At 42.4% G+C, this 13663-nt stretch overlaps 1 protein-coding gene across 1 annotated transcript in view; it reads right to left on the bottom strand.

The window, feature by feature from the left end:
* Positions 1-13663, bottom strand: part of sspo (SCO-spondin) — a 148275-nt gene that overhangs the window by 38738 nt on the left and 95874 nt on the right. The window contains exons 85-88 of the mRNA XM_078938284.1: positions 5293-5513; positions 5177-5206; positions 3540-3701; positions 619-825 (exon numbers count right to left, since the gene is read on the bottom strand). Of these exons, the coding sequence (XP_078794410.1) occupies positions 619-825; positions 3540-3701; positions 5177-5206; positions 5293-5513 (620 nt within the window). The remainder of the gene's footprint in view (positions 1-618; positions 826-3539; positions 3702-5176; positions 5207-5292; positions 5514-13663) is intronic.

Below are 13663 nucleotides of genomic sequence, written 5' to 3'. Positions count from 1 at the left end.
TAAAAACGACCAAGCAGATCACAGCGGACAACACATATGTGATGACAGTAAAAAATGATCAGTCCGTCATTCCAGTCCAATGTGGGGAAACACTTTAAATTCAGCAAAGACATGTGACCACACAGTGTGCTAGAATGTTCTAAGAATGTTCCCTTTGGATTCTTTGGATGTGGAGAAACAACAGTGGGCTGAACTTTAGGAAACTAAAATGTGAATGAATTTGACATTCATTCATGTTTACTTGTTTGTTTGTGCACATATTTAATTTACACTTGATTATCTTGAAGAAATCCAAGGAATATGGAAAACTTCTCCTGCACTGTTCGGTACCAGGTATTTCTCTCTGAGTCACACTGGTTGAAGTTTTTGGCTAAAGATGCCCAGGATCCATTTTAGGTCAGTGAATCGGATCAAGCTGGATCGTTAAAATGAACCAAAATTGACTATAAATCGGATCAGAAACCACTAATTATGTTATGAATCGAATTGTTGGTAAAATCATTCACTACTGATATTTCTAAATTTAACTTGTTTTTCTGATTTATTCCAAGTAACATGTAATTTGTTTAGCTAAATGTCTAGATGCATGCAGGGAGAGACTTTCCCTGAACTTCTGACCTCTGCAGGGGCGAATGTTGCAGAACCGATTCTCCAGGTTCCCTCCAATGATGTCTTCACACCATGACCCGTTTGTTCCAGGATGGAAGTAGGTTCTGATGCGTTGTTGCTGACCAACACCACATGACCTTGAACAGAGACTCCATTCCCCCCATTCTGTCCAAGTGCAGTTCCTTCCTGCACATTCAGCTCCTAAACAGATTTCACCTGCATCATAAAAGAACATTTGTATTTCAGGTAGACTTGGCATGGTACAAAAAATTACTTAATATAATGATTGTGTAATCAGTCATTATTTTTAGTTAAATATTTGGTATTTTTGCCACATCAGCTTTGATACGTTTGTAAAAGATTCTGTGCTCTTTTTTTGTACTTGGCTAGTTTTCCTTTTTAGTATTGTAGTTAAACAGAAGTACAGGGTAGTTTTTGAAGAGAACTTCTGTTGGGCGCATAAAGTTCCATTTCTTAAAGTAATTTTGCCTAAAACATTTTGCAGAATCCAACAAAACATTCAATTAAGAGTTAATCAATAAATATTTATTTAAATACATAATACATAACAATACTTCTTAATATGTTAACAAAGGTGATTAATAAATCTTAATAAGCTTGTAACACTGACACATTTGTTAGGCATCTATAATGCCAATAAATGTATTATTAGTATCTTCTAAACATTCTAATAATAATGCTTGTAAATGTGTTAACTACGGTAAGTAATTTAATAAACCCTAATAGACTTATTGTACTAATAAATGTCTAACTAACATCCTAAAAATTATTTTATAATGCTTGTTAATGCGTTAACAAAGCTTGTTAAGGAATCTTAATATAAAGTGTTACCGATTTATCTGCACTTTTCCAGATGCTCAAAGCGCTTACAATGTGTTAATTATTCATTCACTCCTCATTCACACTTGTCTACATCACTGGTATATGGAATTACTTCAGTCTTAATAATCAGAAATGCACCCAACCTGTTTCACAAATAAACACGCTCTGATTCACAACTGTAATTTTACGCAAACCTGCAATATTAATTTGGAAATGCACACGTTGTCTTTCACAAATGCACACCCTGTGTTTCACAAACGCACACGTTGTGTTTCACACATGCACACTAAATGTCTCGCACATGCACAATAGGTGTTTCTCACAAATGTGCACGATGTGTTTCACAAAAACACAATACGTTTTTTAGAAATTCATGACAAATTTTTCAGAAATGCACAATCGATGCTTCAAAAACATTATTTTGAGATACTTGTAATATGGACTCACATATCGTGCAAATTTCAGAATGTGCATTCACAAACCTGCTCTCATTTGTGAATCTCCTCACACTTGCTGGAGATTTTTCTACAGTGAATATTGAGACTCCCTTTACACTGCAGGTCAACTAATTTAACATTGGGCGGCCGTGGTGCAGCGGTAGGGCGGTCGACTCATGATCGTAAGATTGCAGGTTCGATTCCCGCCTTGCACGCCCATGTGCCGAAGTGTCCTTGGGCAAGACACTGAACCCCACCTTGCCTCTGGTGGGAGGTTGGCGCCAGTGTTTGGCAGCGGAGCCGCCATCAGTGTGTGAATGTGTGTGTGCATGGGTGAATGGGACTGTGACTGTAAAGCGCTTTGGGCCTTCATAAGAAGGTAGAAAGCGCTATATAAGTATACGCCATTTACCATTTACGCCATTTACCATTGCCTAATGAATCTGTCAATCAAACTCATCAGCAAAGCAGGTGTGTTCACTTTGAGCCAGTCGAATGGCCACTTTTTGTTGTGAATTCCTGAAAAATGTATTGTGTTTTTGTGAAAAACAGCATGCACATTTGTGAGAAACACTTATTGTGCATGTCTGAAACATTTAGTGTGCATGTGTGAAAACTTTAGTGTGCATGTGTGAAACACAACGTGTGTGTTTGTAAAACACAAGGTGTGCATTTCCAAACTAACATTGCAGGTTTGCGTAAAATTACAGTTTTGAATCAGAGTGTTTGTATTTGTGAAACAGGTTGTGTGCATTTCTGATTATTGAGAATGAATTAACTTCATACTCATAAGCCAGTGATGTTGCCACAGCTGCCCTGGGGCAGACTGACAGAGGCGTGGCTACAAGTTTGCGCCTGCAGCCCCTCTGACCATCACCGGGACATTCATACTCATTCACACACCAGTGGAGCCACACTGGAGGGTGAAGTGTCTTGCCCCAGGACACAACGACAGATGACTGGGGGGAGTGGGGTTCGAATTACAGACTCTTCGATCATTGGACTACCTGTGCCTGAGTCAATGTTGCACTAAACGGGGAACCTGAAACGCTCATTTACGTGCATTTACATTGACTTTACATTAAAAACAGTTGCATGAACGTGTGCTGCCAAAAGCGGTGTGAACGTAACTTAAGTGGCAGGAATGATAAGCAACTCCAACATCTAACTATAGGGGCAGTAGCTTGAAAAAGGGTTTTAGTTTCTTTCAAAGCCCACAAAATAATTGATTAAGTTAATCCAAAGTTGCTTAATCAGTGTCTAAAGTAAGTCCGATCAAATCAAACATTACATATTTTTTCACACTTTAAAGACAGAGTATTGGTGCAAACATTTTGTGGCACAGTTCAGGAAAAAGTTACAACTGATTGAGCAGTCAGGGCAAAAAAATAACTGAAAGACTGGAATGGTTGTTATCTGTGATTTTTTGCTAAACGTAATTTTCACTACCATGGATAATTCACTGGCTACAGCCTATTTCACAGTCTCAGTTTGTCAACTAAGCTGTTGCTATGGCTACTTTGCATCATACTCGTCAAACTTCCTTGATTGATACTTGCTTGCTGTATTGTATTCAAACTAGAAAAGATAAATGATTCAGTAGCAGGTGAAAAGACAAAAATGTAAAGATGATGCTGGTGATTTTCATGCCTGGACATTGAGGCAAGTTGCAGGGTTTGTCTTGGTGAGAATTCCCAGAGCAGGGAGGTCTGACACACGAGCGATGGCGAGACTTTACAGCCGGGCTTTGAACGTCGGTGCAGGTTTTAGTGCAGGGACTCCATGTTGACCAAGGAGAGAAACCGGAATCTTCTTTTAGAGGCAATAACAAAAAAGAGAATACTGTATGACATATACCAACTTTAAAACAAAAACATTGTAGGACAATAGCAAATCTGTGTAAAAACGTTTTGCAATAAAAAATGGAAAAAGTACCATCTTTTCCGCACTGCAAGGCACACCTAAAAGTATTCTTTTTTCCCCACGAATGACAGTGCGTCTTATGTATGGATTAATTCTGGATGTGCTTACTGATGTCAAAACCATTTGGTAGGTACACAATGGTCTGTCAAAATGTTTGGTTGGGTGTTATTGTGAATATACTAACACAGCTATTGTGTAGCAGTGTTGGACTGTGTTTTTTTTTTTTACGTGTTACAAATAAGGTTGGGTATTACAGGTATTGAGAATACACTCAATGCTTCGAACGTGGCCAACGCTTCTAAACTGGCTAAAGCTTATGACATGGCTAACGCTTATAACATGGCTAACGCTACTAACATGGCTAGTCACTTTATCCTCAGTGAATGCCACTTTTTTGCTGTTTGTATTCATGGATGTCTGTTTTTGCTGCAGAAGACAAGAATAATTCCCCTTTACGGGATAAATAAAGTGTATCTATTCCATTCTATTCTACTCTAACATGCTTCTAACGTGGCTCAAACCAATAGAATGGCTAACACTACTAACGTGGCTAATGCTTCCAACGTGGCTAACACTTCTAAAGCGGCAAACGCTACTAACGTGGCTACTGATTCTAACGTGGCTACTGATTCTAAAGTGGCTAATGCTTCCAACGTGGCTAATGTACCAACAACTTTTGAAAAAATACTGTAAATAGGGACCAAAAGCCACATTTTTCCAAGATCCAGAGTCAAAGGTCGGTGATCACAAATGATAGAGCTTCCAATTCTGAACAAAGATATAAATAAAATAGGTCAATATACCTAAAATTAAGCAAATTATCAATAATTTATCTTTTAATGATCGGCTTTGTATTCCGGATTAAAATCAATGGTAAAACTTGGTTATCACAGATCGAGTGCTGTTTAATATTCGCTAGTAAGGGCTTGAACCTGTGACTGCTCCTTACCGCACTCATTAATATAATTCGGCACAATGTGACGTGTGGGACTCGGGTCTGCCACGACTGTAACTTATTCCGAATCTAAATCAAATAAGCATAAGCTATCCCAGTAAGCACTGTGGCGCAAATATTAACGCTGTAAATTTTCCATTGTGTAGAGCAAGATCTTCAATAGCAAAGTGAACATCCGCAAACACCATGCTCAGTGACACCCTTTGCGGTACCTACTGTGAATTCAGTTAATACAGTCTGACTGATTGACGGACTCATCTCTGACTCTTTTGTCTCGCTTAAAACGCCTTATTTTTCAGTACGGCTTATACTGTATATGACATAAGTTCGAAACTAGACAATTCATTGATGGATCGCCTTATAATCCAGTGTGCCCTATAGAGCAGAAAATCCAGTGCTTGAAGTGTACCTGTAACTACAGGTTCTTCTGTTGTATAAACTGCAACAAAAGCAGACAAAAAGGCATTACTTTCACGTATGTCACATGTGTCTCCTCCCCTACACAAAGAAGCAGCAGAGCACTACCTGGACAGTCAGGAGCTTGACAGTAAGTGGTTTCCTGGAGGGGGCCCTGGCAGTCTCTCCCGCCATGAGCTGGGGAGGGCTGTGTGCAGCCCCTGGAGCGTGTTGTAACTCCTACACCACCACAGGAAAGTGAGCAGGAGCTCCAAGGACCCCAAGGTGACAAACCACCATCAATGGGGCAGTACTCCAAGGAGCAGTTCCACCTGCCATGCTCACAGCCACTGCAAGGAACAGAACATAGAAGATTTGAAAGGTGATACCAGAATTGAAGGCCCAGTGTTGGATCAGAAAGACATTATAATCATTGAACAATGGGTGTGGTGACGCCGCCCCCAAATCACACTACAGCTGAGGAGATGATTTTAACATTTCGAAAAGTTGTCTTTAAACTTGCCGTACTAAAAAAGAAAGAAATCCTTTGTATATAAGTTAGACCCTGCTATCTTTTTCTGCTGTTTTTTTGGACACAGCATGTTACATCGCCTCAACTATTTAATGCAGTTTACTCATCTTTTGCCTGTTTGCTGTGCTCTCGTTTCCAAATGATTTCCAGTTTTGATATTCTTTTTAACAGGATTATGGGTAAATCTTCCACCCTTAATTTGGGTCAGACTCAAAGTTAATCTCCCGCTGCTCCTTACCATCTTTAAGTATCAAGTGTCAACTCAAATCTCCAGAGCCGATTTGCTTTGTCACTCAAGATTCTTATTTCAGGCTTTCCTGTGCAGTTTATCGTCTCCTGGGGTTTCCCCCTTATTCTTGGATTGTTCAACTGTAGATTTCTGGGGCTCTGCATAAAAAAAGGCACAGCCATTGAACATGCTTCGAAAGTTAAACAAAGTTGAACTTTGACCAGTCAAGGACTTGTAATTTTTTAAATTACTGGAGTGTCAACTATTTGAAAGTTGATGAGGAAGAACAAATTAATATTTGTGGTTTGTGTCTGGCCAGAATTATATGACACCAAGTCTTTCATGTATCGGAATGGAGCTACGAAAGCAAAAGCCTGGAGGATTTGTAAAGAGTGTGCCTGGTGTTAAAGTAGCATCATATAGTCATAATTCTTGCAGCTGATTATTGAAGCTTGTTAATATAGTTTGAAGGTGTGTTTCTCCTGTTGTTGCCACTAATGCAGTCCAAAGGACATGTACAGCGTTCCCCTCGTTATGTCACTGTTCACCTTTTGCAGTCTCTCTGTTACTTGGGTTTTTTTGGGTGCAAGTTTGCATACTTTTTTTTTTCTTAATGCATTGTGTTCTGTATCCTGACTGGCTGAAGACCTTGTCAGTCAATCTCCTTCATGCCGTGTCTCCTGTAAAGCAGTATTCCCAAACCTCTATGTGGCTGCGGTCCGGTCAACCCCTGTGGATTTTCCCGTGGCCCGGCAGAAAGGGGTAGGGGGTTGCCGGGGATGCTTATTTTTGTCCGATTTAAGAATTAAAAAAACCCTCTGATCATCACAAAAACCAAATATTTTAATAATAATAATGATAACAGATAACACCAGGAACATCAATCTCTTGTAACATATTCTGCCAATGAATGTTGTGAGTAATATGTAAACAGACTCCATGTGTGGGAAATCACCTGTTGCAATAAATCCATATTTTAAGCAGGACTCCTGTTGATTTTTTTTGTCTTGAAGTCGTAGCCCGTTCTTCCATCTGTTCTTCTGTCCGTGCACTAATCCCTTATCGATTTGCAAGGAAACGTTCCACGTACAACTTTCTTGTATAGCACGCTAAACTACTTTTAGTGCTCAAGTGACTGAAATGTACCAACAGATTCTGTTGATTTTCAAAACCAACTTTTTTCCGAATAAAAGATTGTTCAAATGTAGTCATTTTTACTCCCCTGACCAAACTTTAAAGCTCAAGTGATCGAAGGTGTAGCTGAGAGAATCCATCCATCCATCTTTCCATCCATCCATCTTCTTCCATTCATCCAGGAGCGGGTCAAGGGGGCAGCCGTCTAAAAAAAAGATTTCCAGACTTCCATTTCCCCAGAGGAGCTGGGCTGGGGGGACCCCCAGACATTCCTAGGCCAGGCGAGAGACGTAGTCTCTCGAGCATGTCCTGGATCTTCCCCGGGGCCTCCGCCCAGAATCCGGTTATTTTTCAAAATAAAAAATCTTTTAAAATAAAAGATTGTCAAAACTTAAAAGAAAAATAACGAATGATCGAAAACAGAACACAGGCACGTGATGCTGTAGTAGAGCACGTGATGCTGTAGTATCGCGAGAGCCGACGAGAGGAGTGTGGTGAGTTTACTTGGCGGCGCGTAAGTTGTGAACAAACATTTTTGATTTATTTAATTACACCGCCATATTTAAATAATCCAGAAAGTTTAAAAAATAAAAATCTGAAAAAGTTTGTCAAGCATTTGCCAGCCTGGATGACCCGGAGGACCTGGAGGATCTGGAGAATTACATCGACGAGTGTTTCAATACCTGCCTCATGAAGAAATCCAACACCGCCACTCCGTCCACCAAACGCAACCGTCCCGAAGACTCCCCGGGGGCTGCCTCCTCCCCAGGCAGCAACATGAGTGATATCCTGGATTCGATTGATAAAAGGCTCTCCAGCCTTGATTGCCGTTTAAATCTGCTGGAGATCCTCCATAAGGAATTCCAAGGTCTGCGAGAGTCTCTGGAGTTCAGCCAACAGCAGGTGCAGGAGCTCGCAGCGGAGAACCAGGCCCTCAGAGAGACCGTCAAGATCTTGGGCCACGACACCGCCCGTCTCTCTGAGGAAAACCGATCCATCAAGGAAACCCTCCTGGATCTTCAGGCGAGGAGCATGAGGGACAATCTAGTGTTCGCAGGGATTCCAGAGGAGGCAGGGGAAGTCCCGGAGAACATTGTTAAGTCCTTTATAGAGGTCCACCTGAAACTCCCCAAGGAAGAAGTCCAGAAGATCTCCTTCCACAGGGTTCACCGGCTCGGAGGAAAAAGGCCGGACAATCAGCGTCCCCGTCCTATTGTTGCTAAATTTGAACATTATAAACAAAAGATGCAGGTAAAAAGCAGAGGGCGAGAGCTGAAAGACACACATTACAGCGTGAATGATCAGTTTCCAGGCGAGATCCTCCGCCGGCGGAAAATCCTCTTCCCGCTGAGGAGGAAGCACCTGTCTGCTGGAGCTCGTGCGGTGGTTGCCGTTGATAAACTTTTTGTGAATGGCAAGCTGTTCCGGGACCCCGAGGTAACACCCTGGCTGTGCTGAAGGCTTTCAGAGGCGCACTGACATCTGCGCTGCCCAGAAGAAACCCGCAAACTTATTTAACTAGGAAATAATCGGATCATCAATAATCCACACCTCTCAGGAAAAGTGTTTTTTCTTTCTCTCACATTCATGTTTCTGTTGTTGTTTCGTTGTTTTTGTTTTTTGTTCTTTCTCTTTCCCTCTCTCTTTTCTCTTGTCCCCCCCCCTTCCCATGTCCTCATATGTGAATCAGGTAAAGTCAACGCAACCACGGTGAGTATTTATTTATGCACGGAACGGGCGCGCGCGCATACTAGCGCGCATAAGAGCATGCACACGCGATCCCGCACACACACGTTGATAAACTGCAAAAACCTCACTTAGGCTCACACAGGACGCACGTAACATGCAGCTCATAGCCAAGACACGTTCACCCACAACGCATAGCGCTTGTCAGTGTAGCAGGTACGCACAGCGGGCACGCGCACACGGACGGGCACACGCACTTTTTAGCCTTGCACTCTCCCGGTTAGAACAGCTATGAACAGTCTTAACATCGTTAGCTGGAATGTGCACGGACTTGGTTCTGGGCCAAAGAGATTGAAAGTGTTAAATCACCTGAATGATCTTAAAGCAGATATAGCTTTGCTGCAGGAGACCCATTTATCATTATCAGCTGGTCATCTCCTGTGCTGTTCCCAGTATCCAGCTATGTATTCTGCCAGTTTCAACTCCAAACAAAGAGGGGTTGCAGTTTTGATTAATAAAAATGTTACATTTACTCATAAGGATACAGTTACTGACCCAGAAGGCAGATTTGTAATCATTAATATATCCATTCAGAACAAGGACTTTTGTATAGCGAGTGTATACGGTCCTAATTTTGACGACTCTTCCTTCTTTCACAGATTCTTCACCTCACTCTCAGTTCACTCTGACTCCACAATCATTATAGGAGGAGACGTCAATCTTGTTTTGGACCCTGAACTTGACAGACTCAGCACAGCAGCAAACCAGCGTACATGGCAGTCTGCAAGTATTCTAAAGCAGTACATGAATGATCTGGGTCTCTGCGACGCTTGGCGCTCATGTCATCCAAGCACTAAGGGGTTCACCTTTTTTTCTCCAGTTCACCATTCACAATCTCGTTTAGATTATTTATTAGTCAGTAACTCCCTTTTGAAAGAAATTAAAAGTTCCAACATTCATCCAATTATTATCAGTGACCATGCACCAGTTTCTGTTACTATTTCAAGGGAAGTACCCAGACCCTCGGGTTCAACCTGGAGGTTTAATACGTCTCTGTTAAAAGACCAGGAATTTATTGAATTCTTTAAAAAAGAGTGGACAACCTTCTTAGAATTCAACGATACTTCTGAAATATCACCAAGTATTCTTTGGGAAGCAGCAAAAGCAGTCATGAGAGGGAAAATCATCTCTTATTCAACGCATAAAAAACGCAAGGAGAAAGCAGATTTATTAGAATTAGGAAATAAAATAAAAACTCTGGAGACTGCTTATGCTGCTTCTGCACAGGAACACATACTGGGGGACCTGAAAAATTTAAAGCTGCAGTTAAATGACATCATCAATAAACAAACACAATTCCAGATACAAAGGCTTCGACTGGAAAGATATGAAAACTCAAATAAATCTGGCAAATTTCTAGCTAATCAGCTTAAAATTAATAAAGAAAAATCAACAATCACTTCGATTATGGACCAAACAGGGAATGTCACCCATGACCCGGTAAAAATTAATAATGCGTTTAAAGACTTTTATCAAAACTTATACACTCCACAGATCAATCCATCAGAACAAAGCATCAACTCATTTCTCAACAATATAAACCTGCCCAAGTTAAACGAAGATCAAATCACAAATTTAGACTCTCCGCTCTCGTTGTCTGAGCTTCATGAAGCTCTGTTACTTATGCCTAATAGTAAAGCACCAGGGCCTGACGGCTTTCCTGCAGAGTTTTATAAGGAACTCTGGGAACAACTGGCACCAACGTTTTATAAAACGGTAAAATTTATCAATGAAAGCCAATCTCTACCACCTAACATGAACTCTGCCAACATTATCCTTCTTCTAAAACCAGACAAAGACCCCACGAGTCCTTCAAGCTATCGCCCCATTTCTTTAATTAATGCAGATGTAAAAATTATCTGCAAAGCACTAGCACAGAGAATAGAAAAAGTCACTCCTCACATAATTGACTTTGATCAAACTGGATTCATCAAAGGCAGACACTCGGATGACAATGTCCGCAGACTCGTTAACATAATAGACTTTGCCACCATCAAAAACCAGGAAATGACTATACTATCACTGGATGCTGAAAAAGCCTTTGATAGAGTAAATTGGAAGTTCCTCATTGCTGCCCTCCATAAGTTTGGGTTTGGAGAATCATTCATCAATTGGATCAAAATATTATATCACAACCCCAATGCATCAGTTAGAACTAATAAACAGACTTCCAACAGGTTTTTTCTTGGAAGAGGAACTAGACAGGGTTGCCCACTCTCCCCCTCTCTTTTTGCAATATTTATCGAGCCTCTAGCTGCAGCAATAAGACAGAATGAGAGTATTAAAGGAATTAAAACCAAACACAGCCATCATAAAATTAGTCTCTATGCAGATGACATATTACTGTTTTTAAGTAATATACATTCTGTAAATGAAACGGCAACAATCATTAATGAATTCTCTTCTATATCAGACTATTCCATTAATTGGAATAAATCTGTTTTATTACCACTGAACAGTAATGCGGAGCAAGGACTCACAATACCAGTTAAATCGGGCAATATAAAATATCTAGGTATTTATTTTTCCCCCAAAATATCAGAACTGGTGCTGCTAAACTACACCCCATTACTGAAAAACATACAGGACGATCTAACACGCTGGACCAACCTGCCTCTGTCCCTTATGGGCAAGGTAGCCACGGTTAAAATGAAAATCTTACCCAAAGTTAATTATCTCTTCTCAATGATTCCCACACAACCGCCATTAAAATGGTTCAAAACATTAGACTCATCCATATCAAGCTTTCTATGGAACAATAAACCTGCAAGAATTAGTCTAAAAACTTTAAAATCTGCAAAAAGCTGTGGAGGATTAGAATTACCTAACTTCCACAATTACTTTCTTGCAAATAGATTACAATACATCTTAAAATGGTTAAAAAATAATCCAGAAACCAACTCATGGTTAGACTTGGAACAGGCGTTATGTGGAAAGATCAACCTGTCAGATCTTCCATTTATTAGTCAAATAGTTAAAAAACAGGATTGTTTCAAAAGTATTAATATAAATGCCACTTTAACAGCCTGGTGGGAATTTCTCAAAATATCAAAATCATCAATTCAACCGTGCAAAATGACACCCATCTGGAACAACCCAGACATCCTCATAAACAAAAAAATTATCCACTTCCCAGCTTGGCAAGCAGGGGGCATAAAACAACTAGAGCACATAATTATTAATAGAAGATTCATAACTCCCCAGGAACTTCAAGACAAACCTGGAATATATAACTTCTTGGAATATCAGCAACTTAAATCAATTATTACTAAAAAGTTTAAATACAGAGACAACGATTTAAAGCTACCAGATGTAGTTACCACTCTGATCAATTTCTCAATGAATAAAACTCTCTCCAAAATATACAAACTTTTATGTAATTTAGATAACAATATTTCACTTCCGACAACAAAATGGGATGCGGATTTGAGCATCAGCACAGATGAAAGTTTTTGGTCAGAACTTTGTCTAAACACCTTTAAAATGACAAAAAATCCAAATCTGCAGCTAATCCATTTCAAAACTCTTCACAGAATTTACTACACTGGACAAAGGATGTTCAAGATGGGTCTCAGTAACTCAGACATTTGTCAGCACTGTGACAGTAATCTACCCGACAATTACATGCATGCACTATGGTTCTGCACGCCTGTCCAGGCTCTCTGGCAGCAGGTATGTGCCGATCTATCAGTCTGGCTTAAGGTTTCAATCACAGCTTCACCGTCACTTTGTGTGCTTGGTGACATGAGTGCCATCGATGTAGAAGGAGGATTAGGCTCTATCATTTTCATAACTCTTTGCATTGCTAAAAAAACTATTTTAATAAATTGGAAAAGCAAAAAAATATATAAATATAAGTCAACACAGAAATCTGCTGCTTGATCATATCAGCTTGGAAAAAATGTCAGCCCAAAGTTCAAGTAACTTTGAAAGAATTCGGTCTCTCTGGTCTCCCATAGCTAACTCCGTGACTTAGGGGGTGGGGGGGGCATGGTCGTCGCTGCTCCTTGCCCTTCTGCCGTGGGCCGGGGTGGGGGTCGGGGCCTCCGGTGCCTGGCCGGGGGTGGTGGGGGCTCCGTTGGTCGGGGGGTCGGGTCCGGCGCCTGGGTGGGGCGGCCTGGGGCGCTGCGTGGTCCTCTGGGCTTGGGTGTGGGGGTGCGTGGTGGGGGGGTGGGGTGGTGGTCTGGCTTGGCTTGGGGGGGTGGTCCCTTTGCCTGTGCTGGGGGGGGTTGGCGGGGGGCGCTGCTCGGGGGGGGGGGGGGCCCAGCGGCGCTGGATGGGCTTCCCGTCTACACCTGGGGCTGGGATCGGCCCTTCCCTGGCTCTGGGGCGGGACGGGACAACCCTCTTGGGGCCCCCGGTCGCTCTGGGTGTCATCCGCTTCGGCTGCGGGGTCTGGGGGTGGGGTGGGGTGGGGGTCTTGTCGGCCCTGTCCTGTGGGGGGGCATTCTGGGGGAGGGGGGGGGCCACTATTGGTACGGGGCAGGGGGGGTTGACGGGTCGGGGTCTCCGCTGAGGCCATCGGCGGTTTCCCCGGCCGGTTGGCTGCCTCGGTCCTGTCGAGGCCTGACCAGAGCTCTTCTAGGGCCGGCGTTTGGGGGTGGGGGCCTGGGCTTGCTCCGGGGGGGGCCGGCGCTTTCTGGCTCCCCTCTCTCTGTGTGGGGGTGGTGGTGCTGGGCCTGGGGTGTCTGCGCCTCCGGGGGTGGGGCCCCGGGGCTGGGTGGGCCTGGCCCCCTTGCTGGGGGGGGGGCGGGGGACGGCTGTTTGACCACCGGGGGACAGTCTATCATCTGTCCCCAACTTACCCCCTTCCTCATATAACCTCATAATAGGGTGAGGGGATGGGGGGCTTAGCCTGC

This window comes from Oryzias latipes, chromosome 20, assembly GCF_053564925.1.
Source record: "Oryzias latipes strain Hd-rR chromosome 20, Olatipes_Hd-rR_3.1".
Lineage (NCBI taxonomy): Eukaryota > Metazoa > Chordata > Actinopteri > Beloniformes > Adrianichthyidae > Oryzias > Oryzias latipes.
The sequence above is the reverse complement of the archived record's forward strand: the minus strand, read 5'-3'. Positions and strand labels throughout refer to the sequence as shown.